This window comes from Acipenser ruthenus, chromosome 56 (genome assembly GCF_902713425.1).
Source record: "Acipenser ruthenus chromosome 56, fAciRut3.2 maternal haplotype, whole genome shotgun sequence".
In the NCBI taxonomy this organism is placed as follows: Eukaryota; Metazoa; Chordata; class Actinopteri; order Acipenseriformes; family Acipenseridae; genus Acipenser; species Acipenser ruthenus.
The window spans coordinates 5,744,937-5,771,828 of NC_081244.1; the positions used below are offsets into that span (position 1 = coordinate 5,744,937).

General features: G+C 42.5%; 1 protein-coding gene across 1 annotated transcript; it reads left to right on the forward strand.

Moving 5' to 3' along the window:
• Positions 1-26,892, forward strand: LOC117404276 (antigen WC1.1-like). Its single transcript, XM_059017472.1, has 19 exons — positions 1-93; positions 4,669-4,992; positions 5,736-5,837; positions 6,607-6,816; positions 7,861-8,061; positions 8,941-9,225; positions 9,730-10,047; positions 10,728-11,030; positions 11,656-11,967; positions 13,117-13,422; positions 14,683-14,970; positions 16,144-16,452; positions 17,259-17,537; positions 18,390-18,503; positions 19,733-19,837; positions 20,813-20,890; positions 23,399-23,548; positions 24,411-24,592; positions 26,225-26,892. Exons 1-18 carry the CDS (start codon positions 24-26, stop codon positions 24,578-24,580), a joined length of 3,924 nt encoding a protein of 1,307 aa, XP_058873455.1. The 5' UTR covers positions 1-23; the 3' UTR covers positions 24,581-24,592; positions 26,225-26,892.

Below are 26,892 nucleotides of genomic sequence, written 5' to 3' on the forward strand. Positions count from 1 at the left end.
AACAGCAGGGCTGGGTGCAACCCATGGGCTTGTTGAAGGTTTACATGGCAGTGAAGTTCCATCTTCTCTTCTGGCCTCTGTGGGCTTCAGCAGGTAAGTCTTTTAATTCCGTTGAATTGGATTTCCATTATCCAGGGCTTTGCATTGCATGACTCTTCAACCATATATGGCTCATGGAGATCCACAATACAGATCGGACAACCTGGGGGGTTTTTGGCAGAAGAAACTCTTGTAAAAGTTTCCCACAGTAAAAGCACAGCAAATTGTAATACAGCACAGAGAGGTCTGGTAAAGCATAGGGAAGCATTGTAAAGCACAGAGAGGTGTGGTAAAGCATAGGGAAGCATTGTAAAGCACAGAGAGGTCTGGTAAAGCATAGGGAAGCATTGTAAAGCACAGAGAGGTCTGGTAAAGCATAGAGAAGCATTGTAAAGCACAGAGAGGTCTGGTAAAGCATATTAAAAAAACAAACCATGGTGAAGTAAGCCTTATGAAAGTTTCCCATAGTAAAAGCACAGCACAGTGTAATAAAGCGCAGTTAAAGCATGGTAAAGCATTGTATTGTAAAGAGGTATGGTAAAACATAGCAATGGTGTACTTTGGCACATTCATATAAAAAACTGTTTTGCAATTATGCAATTTGTAATTAATTGCAATTACATTTAATTAACCTGGGCACACCTGCGTAATTAATAATAATAATAATTATATATATATATATATATATATATATATATATATATATATATATATATATATATATATAATATATAATGTCTTATAATATGTTTCTAAGTGTGTTGCCTCTAAGCAAGTTTAAAATATATTTCTCACCCACTCTTTCCTGTGACAGTAGATTGGAGACAGCCACCGAACACTTAGAAACATATAAGACATTAAATCTACATTTAAAAAAGGAAACGGATGAACTACTTCATCTGTGTATATAGAACCTGTTGTGGTTTGAACGTTTCAAATGCTTTTTCATGGACATTGCAAATGCGAGATCCGCAGCTGATGCATAGTTCACACACCCTAGTCTCTGATAATAATAATAATAATAATAATAATAATAATAATAATAATAATAATAATAATAATAATAATACATTAATTAAAATTGATTATTGTACTTACAGTGCGCTTATTGTTAAAGTCATGCTTTAACGCTGTACCTGGTCAAGTTTAGCTTCATGCAATCGTGCTTCTGTTAATCTTGAGAGCAAAGTCGTGTTCAAGTAAGAGAATGCCTTCTCGCACGTACAGGTGCAGCCAAACATCGTTAAGCGAACAAAACTGAGATCCGACATTGTGACGTAAGTGGAAGCTCACTGCAGCTGAGCAATTTAGTTTATTTCAAATAATAATAATAAAAAAAAACACTAAAAGAAACTCTGTAAATTACAATGACAAATATTTTGGACCGGAAGTCTTAATAAATGTCTTCAGTATCCAGAAATCCGTGCACAGCAGAAATGTGGACTTTACACGGTTTTTTAAAGTGTGTTTAAATGTGCCACTGTTGAGTGTTATTAAAGTGAAGGAAACAATAATAATTAAAGAAAAAAAAAATCAAGCGAAATACCTTTTTCGATCAAGTTTTGTGGCGTGTAGCGGCTGTATTCAGATTAAATGCTTTTTTAAAAAAAGCTAAAAATGTATTTTGCGTGCGTCAGCGATTTCATTGATTAACGAGTGAGCATTTCAGCTTTCAAAAAGTGTGTAATTTTTTTCCGATCCAACTTTCTCATGAGTCTTAAAAGTAAACTTTCTGAGGGCTGCACACCATTCTCGTAAGCTCACGTACACTATAGTGAAACCAATTAATGTCACTATTACTAATAAGATGAAAATTAACTTAGAACAACTAAGTACTTTTTTTCACATTTATAGGCACAACTTAAGAGGTTTGCATTTTCTGATCTCAAAGAACGCATAGGAATATACTTTGCTAAGAAATAAATAATAATAATAATAATAATAATAATAATAATAATAATAATAATAATAATAATACTGATTTACAGATAGGTCTTTATTTTAGTAAGCACCAGCGCCCTCTAGTGCTAAGCTGTGCACTAGGAAACCATGTGGCATTCAATGAAATTGCAGATATGCTATGCATGTGCAATGTATTTTTGAAATTTACAGCTTATACCGAGAGCAGAGCACACTTACCAACTCAGATTTAGCTTAATACATAATTCTTAACATAGTTCAAAGTTTTGAAATGTGTACCTTCAGATATAATTTATAAATACTGAAAACGCGTATCACAAATTCAACTTAAAGTCAATATGCCAATTAAATCTGGGGAAAAAAAATGCGTCGGTCTTTAATTATTTTTTTTTTACACATCATTTAGCCGAGACGTTAAATCTGGGTGCAACAAACAAATCCGTGAGAAAAAAATATATATATATATACATGTAACTTAAAATCTATATTTTGCAATTGGCATCAGCATTTAGCTAAAAGATAACTCTGAAATACGCGATCTTTCAGCATAGTTCAGTCTTTGTCGTTTAAAATTAAATCTGAAAAAATAAATATCTGGAAAAATCAATCAGATTTTTGCAGCCAGGTCCGGCGTTATGGGCCAGCCTTGGGGGTACTGGCCCCCCCAGTTTCAGATTCTAAATTGATTCGGTACCGCCAGCTTCCAGTTCTAGCGCTAGCTGCCCTTAACTATTGGACAGTAAATACTAAACAAAGACACAATTGGTCCAAATTTAATTTTATTATCCACCAAAACCAGCCAATCAATACTTTCCATCGACAAAAGCAACCAATCCTGTACCTGCAACTGCCGAGAGCCAATCACAGACGCGGCATCTTTGAACAACGACCAAGCGGGCTGCGGACAGTAATTGCTCAATTTCATGCCTTAGGCAATGTTTAAATTATACATAGGGGTTTAAAACCCTAACAAGTTATTAAAACATTTAAATCGATTTACTAATTAAAAATGCATTTTTTTCTATTTTATGTATGGTTTTATTTAGGTTTTACGGTGGGTTTTTTATTAAAGAAAACAATGGTAGAATTATTTTCTAATAGAGATAGTTCCCTAATAGAGATAGAACATAAGATAGTTTCCAAACGAGAGGAGGCCCCATTCAGCCCATCTTGCTCGTTTGGTTGTTAGTAGCTTATTGATCCCAGAATCTCATCAAGCAGCTTCTTGAAGGATCCCAGGGTGTCGGCTTCAACAACATTACTGGGGAGTTGGTTCCAGACCCTCACAATTCTCTGTGTAAAAAAGTGCCTCCTATTTTCTGTTCTGAATGCCCCTTTATCTAATCTCCATTTGTGACCCCCTGGTCCTTGTTTCTTTTTTCAGGTCAAAAAAGTCCCCTGGGTCGACATTGTCAATACCTATTAGGATTTTGAATGTTTGACGGGCACTATCGCTTAAATTAAAATAGAAATCTATGAGAAATCATTAATCAAATCAAATTAAAGTAAAGCAAACCACAACAACAGCAGCAATAATAATAATAATAATAATAATAATAATAATAATAATAATAATAATAATAATAATAATAATAATTTAAAAATGTCTAGTTGCTTCTGGTGTTTGGAAAGCCCTTTCTACGGCCGCCTTGTCGGATTAAGAGCGTATGCTTTTTATATTCAGTATTGAATAGTCAGTTGAAAGTAAGCATTATATGTACATTCGTTACTTTACAGTAATTTGGTGTGTGGGGGGGAATCGGTTTCAATCTCTGTAGAGGGTCTGCTCACTGTATGATTGTATTTGTTTGAAGTGCTGTTGCTCAGACACCCCGTCGTTGCTAAAGCGGTAATAATAATAATTTAAAATAAAGAAAAAAAAACTATTACGGATCGAGCTGTGGCAATTCGTGCTGTGTGGATAGGTCATCATTTTGCAATGTCATGTGATTTTTTTTTTAAATGTATTTATTTGTTTATTGTCATCGCAGTGAAGTAAAATAGTAGAGAATGCGAGCTAATAATAGATTCGTCTTTTCCAAAACGAGCCCGTCCTAAATAAGTGGATGCGCCCCCCCTCCCCCCCCGTATCTCATATCTGCGTTTAACACCGACAATACCGACGTTAATAATGAGAATTATGAATAATATTAATACTACAAGCCTAATAATAATACATTAATAACTATAAAACAGCTCTACATTAAAAAAAAAAAAAAGAAATTAAATGATACAAATTCGAAAACAACAATTTTTACCATCTTATTTAGCCAATTTAATACATAACTTCACAAGTCGAAACCAGTTCATCGTTCTTGACAAACGTGTTTGTCAGTCCTGCCTGTCCTCTCCACTTGTTTCCTGCAGGTGTCCATTCAGTCCGCTCACTCTGATCACTGATGAGAAATGCTCAGGAGCGCTCCGAGTGGCTCAGCGGGAGCGGCACGGAGCGAGTCGTGAAGTTGATTCTTTTACTGAGCCGCTCACTCACTTAACAAACCCACTGTCTCTTTAAGAGGCAGCTTTGCGCGCCCACTTTTAAACAGGGGGCTCCCTCCAGTCCAGGGCAGGCTTGAGAATGAACTGTTGTATTAACTTTTTTACATTTTGTATATATATATATATATATATATATATATATATATATATATATATATATATATATAATATATATATATATATGTATTTATTTTACCTGTCTATTCGCAGTTGCTCCTGACAAAATTCGTCTGAGTGGCGGTGCACACAGCTGTGTTGGGCGACTGGAGGTGTACCACAGTAACGAGTGGGGCATCGTCTGCGCGAGGAAACCGAACGAAGCAACCGCCAAGGTGGTCTGTCGCCAGCTACGCTGCGGGAACGTGGAGGAGATGAACGTCGGCTTCAGCTTCGGGCAGGACCCCCCCCACAAGGTGTGGCTGGACGATGTGTCCTGCAATGGATCTGAGTCCTCCCTGTTTCAGTGCAGCTCCGTCAACTGGGGGGTCCACGAGTGCAACTTAAAAACCGATCACTTTAACATCAATTGTTCAGGTAACGACTATGAACTGGGAAACGCACAAAGGTAGAAAAGAAACTGAACTGATTGCTGCCTTGTCACCTGAGAGGAAGGGAGCTCCCTCCAGTCCAGGGCAGGCTTGAGGCATGGAGACTGAACTCCCTCCCTCCCTCACCCCCCTAAGAGAAAGGGTGCTCCCTCCAGTCCACTCCAGGGCAGGCTTGAGGCATGGAGACTGAACTGCTCCCTCCCTCCCTCACCCCCCTAAGAGAAAGGGAGCTCCCTCCAGTCCAGGGCAGGGCAGGCTAGAGGCATGGAGACTGAACTCCCTCCCTCCCTCACCCCCCTAAGAGAAAGGGTGCTCCCTCCAGTCCACTCCAGGGCAGGCTTGAGGCATGGAGACTGAACTCCCTCCCTCCCTCACCCCCCTAAGAGAAAGGGTGCTCCCTCCAGTCCACTCCAGGGCAGGCTTGAGGCATGGAGACTGAACTGCTCCCTCCCTCCCTCACCCCCCTAAGAGAAAGGGTGCTCCCTCCAGTCCACTCCAGGGCAGGCTTGAGGCATGGAGACTGAACTCCCTCCCTCCCTCACCCCCCTAAGAGAAAGGGTGCTCCCTCCAGTCCACTCCAGGGCAGGCTTGAGGCACGGAGACTGAACTGCTCCCTCCCTCCCTCCCTCACCCCCCTAAGAGAAAGGGTGCTCCCTCCAGTCCAGGGCAGGCTTGAGGCATGGAGCTGTAGGTATGGATGTATTTATACTGTTTCTTGTTTCACTACAGAGCATATTAAGGTCTCCCTGGCAGATGGAGTGGATCGGTGTGCTGGCAGAGTCGAGATAGCCTACCAGGGGAGGAATGGCACGATCTGCCCCCAAAATTGGGGTAAGAGCCTGGGGTGTTGCTAGAATGCATGGGTATTTGAGGATTCTGTCGTCAAGGTTAAATCTCCATTTTATTCCAACATACACATCAATCATTATTTTAGAAACTAAAACCATGCCATCTTCTGTGAAAGTTGTGTCTTGCATAGTCGCATAAGAACATAAGAACTTAATAAAATGTATGAATGAGAGGAGGCCATTCAGCCCATCCAAGCTGAGTGTGAAGAAGCCCTTATCCAGGGCGACTTACAATTGTTACAAGATATACACATTATACATTATTTCACATTATACAGATATCACATTCTTTTTTACATACAATTACCCATTTATACAGTTGGGTTTTCACTGGAGCAATCTAGGTAAAGTTCCTTGCTCAAGGGTACAGCAGCAGTGTCCCCCACCTGGGATTGAACCCACGACCCTCCGGTCAAGAGTCCAGAGTCCTAACCACTACTCCACACTGCTACCCCTAGCATCTAGCACACCCAAAGAATTACCTGTTTCCTTCACAGGAATGCAGAGACAGGTTTTTAAAGCAAGTCTTAAGACCTACAGGACTGTAGTTGTTTGAACAAGCGCTTTTTGGACAGCAGGCTCAAGTTAATCAATTGTTTGATGGACTTTGGGAAGGCTTTTGTCTTGATGGTGCTGTCCAAATGTCGTTGTTGTATGTGCTGGGATTTAGTGAAGAAGACCAGGATTTCAGCTGATGCCTTTCTCTTGCTTGAGCAGACCAACAAAAGAACTCTGGTTATGTCCCTCCCTAGGTCAGCGTGAAGCTGATCTCGTCTGCAGAGAGGTTGGCTGTGGGGAGGCGTTGAGTTTCGGGAGGGGGGCTGTGTTCGGCCCGGGAGCTGGACCAGTCTGGATCAACGATCTGAGCTGCACCGTCCACGACACAAACATCTGGGAGTGTGGCAGAATGATGAACCGCAAGTGCAAGGATGAAGAAAAAGCTGCCAGCGTGGTGTGTGCGGGTAAGAACCCCGAGAACTGCTCTCAGAATCTCTGCCATTTTGCACTTCCATCAGCCCCCGCGGCAGAGTGTGCGTCTCGGAAGGGGGACCCCACGATGGGGGAGGGAGGGGGGGGGGGGGGGGTGCGGTTATTACTGGTACTAATTTGTAAAAAAAAATATTGAAGCATAGTATAGTTTGATTTTTGCGTTTAACTTTTATTAATGTATTAATGATTTGTCATATCTTTTTTTTTATCTCAATCTGGGATCTAAACTGGGGGGCACTGGATGTAAACTTGGGGGGCACTAGATCTAAACTGGGGGGCAAGACCCCCCCTTGCTGCCAGCCCTGAATTCCAGTTGAAATTACCCAGGACTGACAGGACAGTCTAAAAGCATTTCTTCCAAACAGAGATTCCGTTAAAGCACTGCAGTACCAGATTCCATGTTTTAGATCATTTTGTGAGCTACAATTAAGTTAAAATGATTACAACAGTAAATTTGCATGGTAATTACTCCCACTGTTATACAGTACAATGCATACGACATAGTTTACCATGGTTTGTTTTCAATATTCTTTACAATACCTCTCTGTGCTTTACAATGCTTCCCTATGCTTTACCATACCTCTCTGTGCTTTACAATGCTTCCCTATGCTTTACCACACCTCTCTGTGCTTTTCAATGCTTCCCTATGCTTTACCAGACCTCTCTGTGCTTTACAATGCTTCCCTATGCTTTACCATCCCTCTCTGTGCTTTACAATGCTTCCCTATGCTTTACCATACCTCTCTGTGCTTTACAATGCTTCCTTATGCTTTACCATCCCTCTCTGTGCTTTACAATGCTTCCCTATGCTTTACCATCCCTCTCTGTGCTTTACAATGCTTCCATATGCTTTACCAGACCTCTCTGTGCTTTACAATGCTTCCCTATGTTTTACCACACCTCATTATTCTTTACAAATGATTACCTATGCTTTGCAATGCTTTTACTCTGGGAAATAAATTGCTGTTTAAGCAGGTCTGACAGTATACACACATCTTGACTGCTCGTATTAACAGACCACATTGAAGTGAGACTGGCTGGCAGAGAAGATGCCTGCTCGGGGACACTGGAAGTTAGGAAGGGGAAAGATTTGTTATCGACTTGTCCGCCTGAGATTGACTTGACCGACCCTGACAAGATCTGCGAGAAACTGCGCTGTGGAAATGCCACCTCTTCTCGACCAATCAACTGCACTGGCTCAAATCTGACGTGCTCAGGTACAGCAGTGTGTAATCACTGACGCTATTGGCCACTGTTTTTCTCTTTAGTCTGCACTAGCATTGTTAAGTGTTTGTAGCTATTGAGGATATGCGATGAAGAACCAGGGATGGAAATAGGCATAGCAGCTTCACCCATTCCAGGTTTTACTACGAGCTTGATTTGAGCATAGGTAGCAAGCTCAGGTGTGTCCTAATTAAACTCCTAGTAAAATCAGGAATGGATTTAACAGCTATGCAATGGGAGCCTTATTTCCATCCCTGTAAACTGTGTATATACAACCCATGACATACTGTAGCTCATGTTTTTTCACGACACGCCTTCTTAACAATACCAATTTTTTTTTTTATAGATCCAATTTCATTTAGAATACTGTACCAACCCTAAGTCATTTGGAGGTACTGTACAGTAATCTGTTAGTTTTCTCAAGGCTGTATGGAGAATCTGTTTAGAAATCCTCTTTTTAAAACTTCATCTAAGTCAAAATGTTGAGCTTACTTCCATCTTAAGGTTTCCATTGTTTACCATAGTTCTCTTTTCTCATACATTCTAGCACATACCTTGTCACACAACACCCCAGGCCTAAGGTCAAGTGGGTCGATGCCTTAGCAACTCTACTCTGATCATTTACATTTCCTTACAGCGGTAGCTGTTTTCAGAACAGGGGTACACCTGTGTGTATTTGTGTTGTGTTACTGTTATTCAAATGCATGGTTTGGTGTTTTAAAAACATATTTTGTTGTTGTTGTTTTGCAGCACGGATGGGGTTCCCCATCCTTGCTAAACTCGCGTAGAATGCGACCGTCTCCAGCTTGATTTAATTTATTGCTAACCTAGAGATGGTCACAAGTATGAAAATAAACTGAACTGTGTTTCAGGCAGAGTACATGTCTCAGTAGACAGTCACTGCTACGGAACTGTGCGTATCAACCACACCGGCCAGGAGGGGGCAGTGTGCTCCAATAACTGGGATCTCAAAGCCGGGACGGCGGTTTGTAAGAGTGTGGGCTGCGGTAAGGCCGTCTCTGTGTACAGCACCCAGGGAAGAGGGCCAGTCTTTCTTGACTACCTGCGATGTAATGGCAACGAGAAACATCTGTGGCATTGTGGAGCCCTGCGACCCACTCAGGAGAATTGTCAACATGCTGCTGTGATCTGCAGCGGTGAGCTTGCGGTTTTTATTTTTCAAATGTAGTGAATTTAATCTACAGTGGTAAGGCTTTGTAAGGTTGTGAAGAATAATATTTCACCCTGTCCTCATAATCGGTTACACAAGCCATGGATAATCAGATGTATGCACAGGACAGTTCACTGTCTGGTATTTAGTACCAGCTGCAAAATACATTCAGATTATTATTATTATTTGTTTATTTAGCAGACGCCTTTATCCAAGGTGACTTACAGAGACTAGGGTGAACTATGCATCAGCTGCAGAGTCACTTACAAGTACGTCCCATCCGAAAGACGGAGCACAAGGAGGTTAAGTGACTTGCTCACGGTCACACAGTGAGTCAGTGGCTGAGGTGGGATTTGAACCGGGGACCTCCTGGTTACAAGCCCGTTTCTTTAACCACTGGACCACACAGTCCCCTCTTTTTGAGGATTTTGATTTCTGATATCACTGTCAACTGCTGTGCGCTTCACTACCTCTGTCTCTGTCTTTCCAGACAGCGTGAAAACACGTCTGATGGATGGACACGGTCCCTGTGCAGGGAGAGTGGAGGTCTTCTACCGGGGGGAGTGGGGGAGGGTGTGTAACACAGACTGGGACATGAAAGACTCCAACGTCGTGTGTGCTGAGCTGAACTGCGGTAAAGTCCTGTCCTTCCACCAAGCACCCATCTTCAGAAGCGGCCAAGGAAGAGGCTGGAGAAGCAAAGTGCACTGCAGCAGCACTGAGACATATTTGCGGGATTGTCCGGGAGGCGCTGACTGGGGCAAGGACTACTGCTCTCACAACCAGGAAGTCGGAGTTGTATGTGGAGGTAAGACTTTGGATCTGTGTGGTTGCTTTAGGTGTGCCCAGTTTTTTTATTGTTACATGCTCAGAATATATCAGTATGAATCTTAGCAGCAGAGTCAGTCAAGAAACTTGGTAAGGACATTCATTAGCAACCCTTATCGGGAAAATTATCAAGCTCCGTATCATAATGTGGGGATATTTGGAAGTAATCATTCACACATCCCATCCATGCATATGTCTTCCACACTTACCTGTACATACTTTTACACATGTACTGTGAGTACTACAATATGGATGAAGGTAGTCAACTTTTTCAAGATTTTTCCCTTAATTTTGTACTTGTATGCAGTTGTATCTATTAATTCAATTATTGTGCAATATATGCCCCATAACCTGAAGGGTTTAGCATGGGCAGCAGTGTGGAATAGTGGTTAGGGCTCTGGACTTTTGACTGGAGGGTTGTGGGTTCAATCCCAGGTGGGGAGGACACTGCTGCTGTACCCTTGAGCAAGGTACTTTACCTATATTGCTCCAGTAAAAACCCAACTGTATAAATGGGGAATTGTATGTAAAAATAATGTGATATCTTGTAACAATTGTAAGTCGTCCTGGAGAAGGGCGTCAGCTAAGAAATAAATAATAATAATAATAATAATAATAATAATAATAATAAATAGCTCTTCTCATGGTCTTTAATAACAGAACACAAGAAGCTACAACTGGCAAACGGCACCTCTTGCTCCGGTGCTGTCGAGATATTCAGCCGTGGCAGCTGGATGGGTCTGAGTGGTGCATCTTGGGAGCAGGCTGCAGCCCAGGTGGTGTGCAGGCAGCTGCATTGTGGGAACGCTGTCTCCAAAGAGGTGAAGGCTTTGGGGAGCGGGGAGGTGTGGAGCCATTGGTTCAACTGCTCTTCCACAGAGGACAACGTGTTTCGCTGCCAAGCTGAGAAGGTGGCAAAGAGCGATCCTGAAAAGGACGGCTTTGCATACGTCAATTGCTCAGGTGGGATGATTCGTTCCCCTTATTTATTTGTTCATTTTTGTGTGGATTTAGTGAAAGGGATCTTGACTCGTTACAGGCAGGCAGGCAGGCGTCAGGTGTTTCAGCTCAGCAAGCAAGAGAGATAGAAACTCGGTGCTGGTCTGCCATGTTTGTATCCTGGTATTTCGGCTGTAGTGTGGAAGGCTGTATTTTCTGATGATCTTACGTTGAGTCAGGAAACACATGCGATAACGATTTATGAAAGCTTAGACTAGACATCACTACTACGTTATACCAATTTTTACACCACATTCTTTTGTCTCGCCTTTCGAGGTACCCCTGCCCATAAATTAGCTCGCAGATCAGTGGAGAGGCTGACCGTAGGGAAGCCATGGGCAGGGGGGGCAGGACAGCTGCCCTCCCCCGTTTAGACGAAGCCAAAAAAAGCAGGGGGAGGCTGGGGAGGGGGAGGACAAATAAGATACGTGCTGATTTGATCTGGTATTGGAACCACCCAAAATATGCTTGATGTTTCTGTGATTTCACAAACAAAGTGAGTTCCCTGCCTGAACCACCACTTTGCTTAACATCCTCCACCTCCGTTTCAACGCGATCGCTGAAAGGTTCTGTGCTGTTCCTTTTTCAGGGAGCGTGTCCGTGAACCTGACCGGCTCAGAGGACCGTTGCGCTGGGCTGGTGGAGGTGTGTTTGGAGGGTTCTTGTGGTTCCGTGTGCGGCAGAGACTGGAGCGCGAAGGAGTCCGAGGTGGTGTGTCAAGAACTGGGCTGCGGGAAGGTGGTCGAAATGCTGGATGACTTTACAGTTCCGTCTGAAAACACGCGGCCCCTGCTGGATTTTGTGAGGTGTACGGGCAATGAGTCCTTTCTGGCCCATTGCAACCTGCTGAAAGTGGGCAGCCAACAGTGCCAGAAAAGCAATGCAAAGGTGATCTGTTCAGGTAAGAACATTGTGTAATGGATCTTCTCGTAGCGGCTGATGAGTCATAATACTGACACCGACATGTGCTTACCTCTCAACTACAGTTGAAGGGTAAGGCCACCTTTTGTAAACCCGGATGCTTTGTGGTCCGCGCCCAGCCATTGCCTTTCCATTCAATTCAATGGGCTGAGATGCCAGTTCAGAACCATTTGCCCCCATGAGAGGATATCATTTAGTAGGACAGAATTGAATATTTTTTTTTTGTTCGTTTCTTGTGTTGTTGTGTTTTTAGGTACTTCATCTGATGAGCTGTCCCATTCATCTATATCTGTGAAACAGTGCCTGCTTATTTTTCACATACCTCTTCATAGTAGTGCATACCGATAAATCATCTCCTGACCACTCGTTTTATCACCAAACTCCTCAATAATGCGATCCAAGTCATTATTTTATTACTGTAACATCTCAAAAAGCTCTGCAAATGTCTGTGATATTCTCTGAGCGCTGGATGCAGAAGCAGCTATCTTCTTTGTTTATGTCCGTGTTATCTCTGTGGTGTCGGGGCTATGTATTCATGAGATACGCCCCCCTTTTTTTTTTTGGGCTTCTCTCGGCTGCTATCGATCTCACTCGGCCATTGAATGGTTTTCTCGGCTTTTTCCGGAGAAAAAAACGACCAGAGACCTGTGTTTTACGTCTTTTTGATGATGTCGGACAGGGTCCGAAATCGGACCGGAAAGGGAAAATTGTAATGTCGACCAGGTCAAAGGGTTAAATATACTTAAGTAACATGACACTTCTTATCTTAACAGAATACTCATTGACCGGGTCTCAGATTGATTTCACAAATTAGGATGGCTGTAGACAACCCAGGCACCTGGTCTGGTGGTTAAAGAAAAGGGCTTGTAACCAGGAGGTCCCCGGTTCAAATCCCAGCTCAGCCACTGACTCACTGTGTGACCCTGAGCAAGTCACTTAACCTCCTTGTGCTCCGTCTTTCGGGTGAGACGTAGTTGTAAGTGACTCTGCAGCTGATGCATAGTTCACACACCCTAGTCTCTGTAAGTTGCCTTGGATAAAGGCGTCTGCTAAATAAACAAATAATAATAATAATAACTGCAGTACTGCATAAGGGCTCACGGCGCATCCTCTGTTCTTCCCTTTGTAGACAGCATCAAGCCCCGCTTGGTCGGTGACGAAGGCCGTTGCGCGGGGACAGTGGAGGCCTACCACTCTGGGAGGTGGTGGTCGGTGTGTGACCAGAACTGGAGCAAGGAGGCTGGGGACGTGGTGTGCAGACAGCTGGGGTGCGGGCTGGCCGTGGAGATCCACAGAGGAGCTTACTATGGACCGGGGTCCGGACAAGGCTGGGTGAATGTCAGAGCTTGCCAAGGAAGCGAGGATTCCTTCTCTCAGTGCATCTCTCCTGGTAAGGGGCAGCAGTGCACGGGGCAAGCTGGTGTCCGCTGTTCAGGTAAGATTGGGGTCAGTTCCTTTTAAAAAGGAATGCAATGCTGTTACAAAGGTTAGGGTTAGGGCAGCAGTGTGGAGTAGTGGTTAGGGCGCTGGACTCTTGACCGGAGGGTCGTGGGTTCAATCCCAGGTGGGGGACACTGCTGTTGTATCCTTCAGCAAGGTACTTTAGCTAGATTGCTCCAGTAAAAAACCCAACTGTATAAATGGATAATTGTATGTAAAAATAATGTGATATCTTGTAACAATTGTAAGTCGCCCTGGATAAGGGTGTCGGCTAAGAAATAAATAATAATAATACAAATTACTTGAAATAAATTGCAATTAGTTACTGTAATTCGTAACGAGTTTCAGCTACAAATAGCTACTTCTCAGGGAGGGTTGGGGTCAGTTTACTTTTTTTTTGACCTGGTCGACATTACAATTTTCCCTTTCCGGTCCGATTTTAATCGATTCCTTTTAATCGATTCCTTCCTTTTTTGAATTGGAAGTGATTTAAAAGGGAATTGGGAATTGATTTTAAAAGGGAACTGGAATTGGAAAAAAAAGTAATGGACCCCCATTTTCCAGAGATTTTTTTTTTTTTTCTTTTCTTCGTTTGGTCAGGCTTTGCAGATCCAGCTATTCCGATCCAGCCAAATGTGCATCCCTTCGGTGCTTTCGAAAAATAACACTACGTGTTAACGTTTATTAGCAACCCTGATAGACAATTTTCGTTTATTAACAACATTTTCCCAGGAACCAATCCCGTCCCATAGACTTTAATGGAATTCTGATATTAGCAACTGCACGCCGCTTAGAGGAGAGAGGAGAGAGTGAGAGAGAGAGAGAGAGAGAGAGAGAGAGAGAGAGAGAGAGAGAGAGAAGGAGGAGAGAGATAGAGAGAGAGAGAGAGACAGTGAGAGAGAGAGAGAAGGAGGAGAGAGATAGAGAGGGGGAGAGAGACAGTGAGAAAGAGAGAAGGGGAGAGAGGAGGAGAGAGAGAGAAGGGGAGAGAGAGAGAGAAGGGGAGACAGTGAGAGAGAGAGAGAAGGGGAGAGAGAAGGGGAGAGAGAGAGAAGGGGGAGAGAGAGAGAAGGGGAGAGGGAGAGGGGAGGAGAGAGGGAGAAGGGGAGAGACAGTGAGAGAGAGAAGGAGAGAGAGAGAGAAGGGGGAGAGAGAGAGAGAGGAACAGGAGATCAGTATGTCACTCGCTATGTAGTAAATGACATCACAAGCACATATATACATACCTCTGAGTGTTTTGCTTGTTTTGTAACAGAACACAGGGAGATCAGACTCCAGGGCCCAGAGCCCTGCTCTGGGAGAGTGATACTCCACTACAACGACTCCTGGAGCCCAATGTGCAGCGACCAGTGGGGGCAGAGCCAGGCAGACCAGCTGTGCCAGCACCTGCGCTGCGGGAAAACAAAGTCAGTGCACAACGACACCACCCTGCAGAGATACAGCAAGTGGTTACGGCTCCAACCGTGTACAGAGAGCAATCCCTGGGACTGCCCCCTGGAACCTGCAGACTGCACGGGGAAGACTGCTCAAGTCAGCTGCACCGGTAACGAAACACAGCGTCCCTTTACCCTCCACCGAGTTCTACAGCTGTGGCCAAAAGTTCTGCATCACCTAGAAAAGGTGTAATTAATGTACTATGCCCTGTATTTCACTGTATCTAATGGTGCACTATGAAAGGCGCTATATAATTATTTATTATTATTTGTTTATTTAGCAGACGCCTTTATCCAAGGCGACTTACAGAGACTAGGGTGTGTGAACTATGCATCAGCTGCAGAGTCACTTACAACTACATCTCACCCGAAAGACGGAGCACAAGGAGGTGAAGTGACTTGCTCAGGGTCACACAGTGAGCCAGTGGCTGATGTGGGATTTCAACCGGGGACCTCCTGGTTACAAACCCTTTTCTTTAACCACTGGACCACAGAGCCTCCTTTTATAAAATCCTATATAAAATAAAGATTGATAGATTGACTGATTCTCAAACCCGGTCCTGCGTACCCCCCTGTGTTTTCTGATTTTCATCCCAACTGAGCTCTCAATTACTTAACTAGTCCCTTAATTGAACTGATCATTTGCTTAATTAGACCTTTGTAATTGTTTTCAGCTCTTAAATACTTGCAAAGTTGCTTATAAAATGTTATAGCTAACTTGCAATCTTGGGAGGAGCTTCAAATAAAAGCTCTTAAAGGGGCAGGCTATGCATTAGACAGATGTTCATTACAATTTGACACATCCCTGGGTTCATCAGACCTACTTCTTCCTACTGTGTGGAGTAGTTGTTAGGGCTCTAGACTCTTGACCGGAAGGTTGTGGGTTCAATCCCCGGTGGGGGGGACACTGCTGCTGTACCCTTGAGCAAGGTACTTTACCTAGATTGCTCCCGTAAAAACCCAACTGTATAAATGGGTAATTGTATGAAAAAATAATGTGATATCTTGTAACAATTGTAAGTCACCCTGGATAAGGGCGTCGGCTAAGAAATAAATAATAATAATAATAATAATAATAATAATAATAATAATAATAATAATAATAATAATAATCACGGCCAATTTGTCGCGCGCAAACATTTCCTGTTTTACAGAGAGGGGCAATTCAGGCTATGCATTAGATAGAGGTTCATCACATGGGTCATCAGCCCTTGAAACACACAGCACTAATTCTACCCTCCCCCCTCCTCTTCCTCCTCCTCCTCCTCCTCCTCCTCCTCCAGACACAGTCAAGGCCACGCTGAGTGAAAAATGCTCGGGCCAAGTCCGTCTCGCTCGCAACAGTCAGAACGAGAGAGTGTGCGGCGGGAACTGGGGTATGACGCAGGCCAGGGTGCTGTGCAAGGAGCTGGACTGCGGCACCGCCCTGTGGACAGTTTGGGACTCGCGGCACCAGGACAACAACACACTGGATGCCACGGTGGACCACGTGCGCTGCAACGGGGGGGAGTCTCTGCTGTGGAAGTGCAGAGCTCTGAGCATTCCACCCAAAACGTGCAGTGCAGCGAATGACATCACCGTGGTTTGCGCAGGTCAGATTTTTCCGGCCGCAAGGCATAGAACTGAAAAGGAAGCAAGTCAGCCAGCTGGCTCGATGCGATGTTAACACTTTCCATCTGATCTCTAATTACTGTGTGTTTGCATTGTGCTTGCACAAAATCGCAATGTTATTATGCATAGTTACAACATACGTTAATTGGTATATTTTATTTGCATGGTATAGCCCTATCCCTGACTCTAACCCTAACACTTTTCTGATTCAATTATGTGCTTCCATATATCATGCAAAATGATTTACACATGAAGTACACTGTAACTATGCATAATAACATTGTAATGATGTGTAAGTACACATGTATTTACTAAGTAACTACTATGTAAATACACAGCAATTTAAAGACATTTGAATTGTGACTGTGCCAATTTTTTTGATGTGATTTCTAATGGTGTTCTAATGTTTATGGTGTTCAGGGCTTGAAGGCTTCCATAATCAAGTTGAGGGTGTATTTCCAGAAAAGACGCTCAACTAGATTAACGGTAGCCACCGAACACTTAGAAACATGTTCGCTCTAACTAAAAAAATCAGATGAAAAGCTGATATTAAACTATGTAATGTGTTTATATCGAACCTTATACTGTTTAAACTTTTACCTACATTTCCACAGACCCTGATTAGCACTAATCCTAACCCTAACCCTAACCCTAACCTTTTCTAAAGTACCATTCGGTGGTACCAGATTAGTGCTGGTCTTTGGAATCACCCCTTAGAATGCCCTGTCGTTGAGTTTGACATCACTCGGGTTCTAATGGGGGCTTGACTTTACCGGGGTTCTTTCAGCTGGTTTCAAAGCAAGGCTGTCGGAGCACTGCGGAGGCCGGCTGCAGGTGAATCTCCGAGGAACCTGGGAAGATGCTTGCCCTGTGAATTCTAAAGGGGGAGAACTGGTCTGTAAGGAGCTGGGCTGCGGAACTATGACAAAGACCCAAATGACAACTGTCCTCACCAGCAATGTCTCAAGGCCCTATTTGAACTGTACACAGGAATCCAAGGAGTTGTGGCAGTGTGCGACTCAGAAGACATGCAGGCTGCAGGAACATACCTTTGTGTATTGTTCAGGTAAGGTTCCTCGACTTCTACAAACCTTGAATGTTAGGCGTCCTAAGGAGTGCCTGTTTTTTTTTTTTTGGTTTTGTTTTGTTTTCATGCTATGGCACAAAACGTAGAACGTTCCCTTAGATTTATTGTGTAAAGGGGTTTTTATTCTTTATTAAAAAAAAAACACACAAATGGAAGAGCTTTAGTGCAGCAACGTGCAAGGAGTCTGTGTGGTCCAGTGGTTAAAGAAAAGGGCTTGTAACCAGGAGGTCCCCGGTTCAAATCCCACCTCAGCCACTGACTCATTGTGTGACCCTGAGCAAGTCACTGAACCTCCTTGTGCTCCGTCTTTCGGGTGAGACGTAATTGTAAGTGACTCTGCAGCTGATGCATAGTTCACACGCCCTAGTCTCTGTAAGTCACCTTGGATAAAGGCATCTGCTAAATCCGCTAAATAAGGGAAGTTACTGGGTAGCTAGCTAGGTGAGGCTCTGTGTAGGGGACCTGGATGGTTATCCCATCACTGAATGTTTAATTAAGCAAATTAAAAGCCACGAGAATCGATTTTAATTGTTGCATCTCAAGTTATAGGGATTTGACATTTTAAAAGGGCAGCAGTGTGGAGTAGTGGTTAGGGCTCTGGACTCTTGACCGGAGGGTCGTGGGTTCAGTCCCAGGTGGGGGACACTGCTGCTGTACCCTTGAGCAAGGTACTTTACCTAGATTGCTCCAGTAAAAACCCAACTGTATAAATGGGTAATTGTATGTAAAAAAAATAATGTGATATCTTGTAACAATTGTAAGTCGACCCTGGATAAGGGCGATTGCTAAGAAATAAATAATAAAAGACTTTTGAGTTCTCTTTCTTTTCAGAATACAGAGCTCCATTCAATCCTCTGCCCTTGATTTTGGCCTTTGTGGTGATTTTGGCTGTGCTGATCTTGGTCTATCCTTTGGTCCGACTCTACAAATGGGCTATGGTTAAAAGTAAGAGGTTTACCCTTCTAAAAGCTGACCATAGTAAAACCATTGCAAAGTGTAATAAACCATGGTCAACTGTAGTAAAAACCCAGATTGACTGTGATAAAAACCTCATATCAGGTTTGCTCTGAGCACAGCCTAGCATGTGAAGTTTCATAGACTCCACAAGGTGCTGGAAGGTGTCTGAAGTGATCATTTTTATTTCCCCCAATTTAGAAAGCATTGTTTCAGTTTATTGCAGTTGGCCTGGGAAGATTCCTGAAGTCACCATCGTCAAACCATTTGCCTATAATTGTGGCACAGTGGACGGGTTGAGTCAGTAGTGTAGTGGTAAATACAAAAGTGGGTAAACGCTCCTGTTTAGTGGAGTTGAACAGATAGATCTGACTGAGAGCTCTCAGCTGTCAGTCTCGCGCGCAGCAACACAACACAGACGCTCACTGTTAAAACATCTTCTCTTTAACTTAGTATTTGCACATCACAGGAGAGTAGAAATGAGTAAACTCTGTATCCCTTATATGAGAAGTGGGTAAACGCTGTATTGCCCAAATTAAAAGTGGGTAAATGCCATTTACCTGGGTATACCCTCGACTATGCCACTGGGTTGAGTGGGTCCGTTATCGAATATTATCCAATGTCAAGTTTCCAAAATCTTAAAACTACCTTAGGGGGTGGTTTATGGTAAAAACCTGACCACATTCCGGCGCCTCCTTAAGACTCACCTCTTCAAAGAGCACCTGTAGAACTCCTCTGTTTGTATCCTGGGACACTATCACCCTTCATGTAAATGTGCTTTATTTTGCTCTTATCTGCCCCCTATTTTACTGCATTTAATCCTGTACTTCAGAATACTGTAATCTGCCAAGTGTTTAACCTGTAGTACTTTGTATTTAATCACATCCTGATGTAACTATCACTATTTAATCATATCCTGATGTAACTTTCACTATTATCTGCTGTATTATTGAATTGTGGTTTGCCACACTTGAAAAAAATTATTGTATTTCTTGCTCTTATTGTATGACTTGTATTGTAACACTTGAATGTATTTGTATTTGCTTGCGATTGTAAGTCGCCCTGGATAAGGGAGTCTGCTAAGAAATAAATAATAATAATAATAATAATAATAATAATAATAAAACATTTATAAACCATCTCACAGGAAATCCTAGCCTTCGATTGAACACGATTGTGGGACACTTAAAAAGCCTTTAAAAAGTCCTTTCTTCCTTCAGTAAATGCGATGAAGAGAGCGTCGAAGGTGTCTGACAGTATCTCTGACTACGAGGACATCAACGCCAGTGATGATGAGCAGCCGGGCACGGAGCTGGAACGATTAGGTGAGGAACACAATGCCTACCTCGTTGATTTGTCTGCAGAACACAAAAAGAGGTTTTATGATTGAGCTGCTTTTATGTTTCCCTCTCTCTGCGCAGTTGGCAGTGCATTTTATAATTCAGAAACTGCGTTTAACCCTTTCATGCACGATGACCTCATATGGGGGACGGATACAAAAAAAAAAAAAAAAAAAACTCTTCTAGTGTGGCTTATTATTATTATTATTATTTATTTCTTAGCAGACGCCCTTATCCAGGGCGACTTAGATATCACATTATTTTTTACATACAATTACCCATTTATACAGTTGGGTTTTTACTGGAGCAATCTAGGTAAAGTACCTTGCTCAAAGGTACAGCAGCAGTGTCCCCCACCAGGGATTGAACCCACGACCCTCCGGTCAAGAGTCCAGAGCCCTAACCACTACTCCACACTGCTGCCCACTTATCTTATTGACAATAACAGAGACCAGCTGGTTTATACAATCTTAACATCGCAGGTTTCCATCTGCCATTGGGACTGACCTCAAAGCTGTTTTAGATCTGACTCGTCCAGTATACACCGTCTGGCTATCAATTGTAGTACCACAGTCCCCTTTATCAGAGGCAGGCAGGCAGGCAGGCAGAGCTGTATTCATCCCACTGTGAAGCTGCTGTGATCTGCTTAGTGGTTCTAGAAGCTGGCTATGAGGTTCCTTCAGTGCAGTACACTGAGATTATAGTGGCTTGACCTGAAAGGCATTTTCATCAGCAGCAAATTCAGATCAAACCGATTTCAACTGGGACTCTGTCTGTCTGCCCCCGTTTTATATATCGCACACACAAGAGACTGTGACAGTACTGTAAACAGTGACGATCTTTTAAAAGTTAGGGAGCTCTCTCTTGCCAGAGCTCAGAAATGAAACCGTGATTTTGAACTGCAGTAAAAAGCTTCGAATTGAAGCCCAGACTCTTTTTTATCCCTGTGTTGTTTCATAGCTTCGTCTGAGAGGCGTGAGAGATCAGACGAGGAGGATTCCCAAGATCAGGACTTGGACTCTGACTCCTCCTTTACAGGTGAGTATTTATACAGACGAGCCAATTAGAAGTGTAACAGTGGAGAATAGGGGGTGTGGCCGAGACAGAGGTTGCTGTTGACACACACCACAGACACGCAGGTTTACAAACACACACACACACAGGAACCTCATGTGACGCTACCAGCAATGGGAGTTCGCTACTCCGCTAATACAAGGGAGATCCTGCGTACACACCTGTCTGCGTATCCTGGTTGGGATCTACTATCCCAAAACTAACTCCCTGTCCCGCAGGTAGTTCACCCTGGATATGCACACGGCCATCGCAAGAGTTTATCGCTTTGTTTTCTGACACCCAGTCCTTTGACAGCACAGACGGTTGATATCTCGTAGCAGCAGTGCTCGGAGTCATTCAGCGCTGAAGGATCCCAGGGTGTCAGCTTCAACAACATTACTGGGGAGTTGGTTCCAGACCCTCACAATTCTCTGTAAAAAAGTGCCTCCTATTTTCTGTTCTGAATACCCCTTTATCTAATCTCCATTTGTGACCCCTGGTTTCTTTTTTCAGGTCAAAAAAGTCCCCTGGGTCGACATTGTCAATACCTTTTAGGATTTTGAATGCTTGAATCAGATCGCCGCGTAGTCTTCTTTGTTCAAGACTGAACAGATTCAGTTCTTTTAGCCTGTCTGCATACGACATGCCTTTTAAACCCGGGATAATTCTGGTCGCTCTTCTTTGCTGTCTTTCTAGAGCAGCAATATCCTTTTTGTAACGAGGTGACCAGAACGGAATACAATATTCTAGGTGAGGTCTTACTAATGCATTGTAAAGTTTTAATATTACTTCCCTTGATTTAAATTCAACACTTCTCACAATATATCCGAGCATCTTGTTGGCCTTTTTTTTATAGCTTCCCCACATTGTCTAGATGAAGACATTTCTGAGTCAACATAAACTCCTAGGTCTTTTTCAGAGATTCCTTCTTCAATTTCAGTACCTCCCATATGATATTTATAATGCACATTTTAAAAACACACATAATCAATCAGAACACAGAAAACATCAACAGCTTACCAGGCCCAGTTGTCAGTCAGAAATGTGTCGACCCTGTCTCTCTGTCACTATGTCTTGCTTTTTCCATACAGCTGGAGAAGCACGTATTGAGTTACAGTGACACATGGTTTGGGCATTAGCACAAGCTATTGAGAACATCTAGAGTATATCTGAGAGTGTAAAGGCAGCTTTCCGTCTGTCTGTAGGTCTAATTTTCATTGTGCGTACCGTGTATATACAGCCATGGCTAAAGTTTTGCATCCCCCTTATAGAATGAACTCATTTTGCTTCATAAAGTCGAATGAAACCTGCTGAATAATGTTCCCTTGTTAACATATTGAATTCCACACCCTCTATATAGAATGAACTCACTCAGCTTCATAGTCCAATGAAAGCTGCTGAATAATGTTCCCTTGTTAACATATTGAATTACACACCCTCTATATAGAATGAACTCCCTCAGCTTCATAGAGTCCAATGAAACCTGCTGAATAATGTTCCCTTGTTAACATATTGAATTCCACACCCTCTATATAGAATGAACTCACTCAGCTTCATAGTCCAATGAAAGCTGCTGAATAATGTTCCCTTGTTAACATATTGAATTACACACCCTCTATATAGAATGAACTCACTCAGCTTCATAGAGTCCAATGAAAGCTGCTGAATAATGTTCCCTTGTTAATATATTGAATTGCACACCCTCTATATAGAATGAACTCACTCAGCTTCATAGAGTCCAATGAAAGCTGCTGAATAATGTTCCCTTGTTAATATATTGAATTACACACCCTCTATATAGAATGAACTCCCTCAGCTTCATAGAGTCCAATGAAACCTGCTGAATAATGTTCCCTTGTTAACATATTGAATTCCACACCCTCTATATAGAATGAACTCACTCAGCTTCATAGTCCAATGAAAGCTGCTGAATAATGTTCCCTTGTTAACATATTGAATTACACACCCTCTATATAGAATGAACTCACTCAGCTTCATAGAGTCCAATGAAAGCTGCTGAATAATGTTCCCTTGTTAATATATTGAATTGCACACCCTCTATATAGAATGAACTCACTCAGCTTCATAGAGTCCAATGAAAGCTGCTGAATAATGTTCCCTTGTTAATATATTGAATTACACACCCTCTATATAGAATGAACTCACTCAGCTTCATAGAGTCCAATGAAAGCTGCTGAATAATGTTCCCTTGTTAACATATTGAATTCCACACCCTCTATATAGAATGAACTCCCTCAGCTTCATAGAGTCCAGTGAAAGCTGCTGAATAATGTTCCCTTGTTAACATATTGAACTGCACACCACATTGTAGTTTCCTATATACTTTACGATTTTTTTTTTTTACTTAAATTACTTTTTTTAATTAAATCTCAATCTTAAAATTCTAGGTGAAGCGAAACTTTTGGCCACAGCTGTACTGCCATGTTATAAGCTCCTGCTAAGTTTGTGGCTGGCTTACCTTATTGTGTTCAGGTGGAGATGTAAATGGTGACGTGGATGTGGAGAAGGGACTGGCGCGCCTCAACTCTGACAAGGAGGATGTTTATGATGACGTGTCTGAGAGCCTGGACGAAGCGAACCCCGACGAGCCAGCCAACTTGCAATGGGAGCGAAGAGACCAAGGTAAGGACAGATCACCACGGTATCTCCAGAACAGGGCTTCCCAAAGCCTATCCTTGGGACCCCCCAGTGTCTTCAGGTTTCCATTCCATCGGAGCTCTCAATTACTTAACTAAACCCTTTAAATTGTTCTCGGCTCCAAGTCACATCTAAAATGTTAGGGTTAACTTTTTAAGAGCTGAGAAGACATTAAGCACGTTCTTAGTTCAATTAAGCGTCTAGTTAAGTAACTCAGAGCTCAGTTGGAATGAAAACCAGCAGACGCAGGGGGTCCCCCAGGACCGGGGTTAGGAAGCCACTGCTCTAGAGGTCTGCAGATATTTGAAATACAATGCTATAGATAACCTGATGCAGGTACAGTGCCGTTGCTGTCGGTCGCGTGATTGCAGCAAGTGAGAACTACAGATGCGAGGATGCAGCAGGAACGTTTCACCTATACTGGCTAAAACCTGCCAAAGTATAATCACACCGTAGAAAACCAAAGGAACTTCCTGCAGAAGAAAAAGATGGCGATGATAAAACATCTGGTGTTTGTAAGAGGTTAATAAACTTTGGTAAGCACTGCTCCAGTTAAACACTGTTTTAAGAGCTATTTTTTTAGCTGTCAAGTTTAGCAACACAAGGAAATTGTACTGCCACGCTCCGAATCAATGCTCAGGATCCCAGTGATTCAACATCTGCAATGTGGCTTGGTAACCCATTCCATACCCTCACTGCCCTCTGGGTAAAAAGAAGCCTATCCTACCCTCTGACATCTACATTCCAACTATGTCCTCTGTAACTCTCAGTCCTGTTACACCTAAAAAAATAGCAGTAGAAAATCGGAGACTGGTCCTTACCTTATTACACGGGGTCTGTCCAATAGAGGGGTACCCCCCACCCCCAGACCTGGATACCCAGGTCGAATATGATGACGTGGAGGAACTTTTGGAGTCAGGACACTCCCTTTCGGAGCATACCAGAGTGGGGGACCTGGGACAGACAGCAGGGGGCGATGGTGAGACGTTAGACGGGACAGGGGATCCAGACTGTTGAAGACTGAAGCAGGTAAGTTTTTTAATTATTATTATTATTATTTGTATATTTAGCAGACGCCTTTATCCAAGGCGACTTACAGAGACTAGGGTGTGTGAACTATGCATCAGCTACAGAGTCACTTACAGCTACGTCTCGCCCGAAAGACGGAGCACAAGGAGGTTAAGTGACTTGCTCAGGGTCACACAGTGAGTCAGTGGTTGAGGTGGGATTTGAACCGGGGACCTCCTGGTTACAAGCCCTTTTCTTTAACCACTGGACCACACAGCCTCCTTAATTCATCACTGTTTTATTAGATCTTTACAGTGTATATTATTAAATCTGGTGTGCAGCTCTGGCCAAAGGTTTTGCATCACATTTTGCTTCATGAAACCTGCTGAATAATGTGACGTTAACATATTGAATTACACTTTGTAGATTGCCATGTACTTCACAAAATAAATGACAGAAATGAAAAAAAAAAAATGACATTTTTAAATCTAACTGTACTACTATTATGGCTTCCGGTAGACTATTGCGATATCATTTTTTTAGTTTCTCTTTGATTACACAATGTTAAATAAAATATCTAAATTATGTTCATATCGTTTGTGTTTTTTTTTTTTTTTATGTCTCAATCCTAAAATTCTAGTTGATGCAAAACTTTTGGCCATAGCTGTAGAACTCGCATCGAATCCCATAATTCTTTCCTAAGGTGTTGTTCTTGAGTTCTAGTTATCTGTCAAAGAGATATGTAGCCTGGATCAGCCACAGGGTCTTTATATGAATTTCTGTCAAGTGCACAGCAGTGTATTGCCAGTGAAGCAAATGTGATCCAAAGTTGCAGAACACTAGATGGCGCTGGCTCATGACTATCACCGACTTTACATAAATCAGTAACATGCAACTAGAAAGAAGGAGCAGCTTCTGAACTCGAGTTACATCACCTCAGCCAAGACTTTATAATAATACTTTGCCACAAGACCTTGAGTGGGAGAAAACACTGTATCGTTTACCATAGTAAAAGCATAGCCAAGTGTACTATCGCATCAATATCAGGGTCTAGTGCTGTATATTATAAAGACATTTCAGAGGGCTGGATCGCATCAATATCAGGGTCTAGTGCTATATATTATAAAGACATTTCAGAGGGCTGGATCGCATCAATATCAGGGTCTAGTGCTGTATATTATAAAGACATTTCAGAGGGCTGGATCGCATCAATATCAGGGTCTAGCGCTGTATATTATAAAGACATTTCAGAGGGCTGGATCGCATCAATATCAGGGTCTAGTGCTATATATTATAAAGACATTTCAGAGGGCTGGATCGCATCAATATCAGGGTCTAGTGCTGTATATTATAAAGACATTTGAGAGGGCTGGATCGCATCAATATCAGGGTCTAGCGCTGTATATTATAAAGACATTTCAGAGGGCTGGATCGCATCAATATCAGGGTCTAGCGCTGTATATTATAAAGACATTTCAGAGGGCTGGATCGCATCAATATCAGGGTCTAGTGCTGTATATTATAAAGACATTTCAGAGGGCTGTATCACATCAATATTAGGGTCTAAAGGGACACTGGTTTTACCTCAGTAGGGAAGTTGTATTTTGCATACACAAATGCACTGATGCTTGGTACCTGCTGTTTATTTTTCAGTGGCTATGAAAACATTGGAAGACAATGACAGCAAAGAGACTGTGAAGTGCTTGTAAGATACTGGAACGAAAAAAAAAATGGCTAGAATTGTATCCTGTTTTTAAATGAAGGATTTACAATCAATCTGCTTCTTATCAGCATAAGCTGGGCCCCAAAACTGTTGGGCGCAAAATCATTTGTGTTATTCGCTTTTCTTTTTTGTTTATTTCCTGTGCTGAAGGTCAATCTCACTCCCCTGGTTTTCCAGCTACTAAACCGACTGAAAGCACAAACAAATACCAACTTCAATCACTTTGAAAATGTACAAGACACTGAATATACTGGAGTCTGCAGTAGCTGAAAGTAAAATTTGTACCATTCATTTTTAATAACCATGTGCAAATATACCTGAGTGAAGAGAAAAAACTGCCTAGCAGTAGTTGTTGTGTGCATTAATGATTCAGATAATTGCTTGCATCATCAAGACGTGTATTTTAGTGGCCCGAAAATTTCAGTTCATATATTTAAATGTCGCAACTTTTATTTTAGCGGGTTTTTTTCACCTGCAAATGTGTTTTTTTATGACGTGTGTTTGCACTGCACACTGTAGCTTTAAATTGCAATGTTTGTTTTGTGAAAATATTTGAAATGACAAAACAGTGGATATACTGCGCAACTTTGTATTTCGC

Excerpts from the sequence above, each read along its gene's own strand:
- LOC117404276 (XM_059017472.1), top strand. The coding sequence starts at position 24 with ATGGGCTTGTTGAAGGTTTACATGGCAGTGAAGTTCCATCTTCTCTTC. Across the intron at positions 9,226-9,729 it reads TGCTGCTGTGATCTGCAGCG|ACAGCGTGAAAACACGTCTG; the intron begins GTGAGCTTGCGG and ends CTGTCTTTCCAG. Across the intron at positions 20,891-23,398 it reads CTCTGACTCCTCCTTTACAG|GTGGAGATGTAAATGGTGAC; the intron begins GTGAGTATTTAT and ends TATTGTGTTCAG.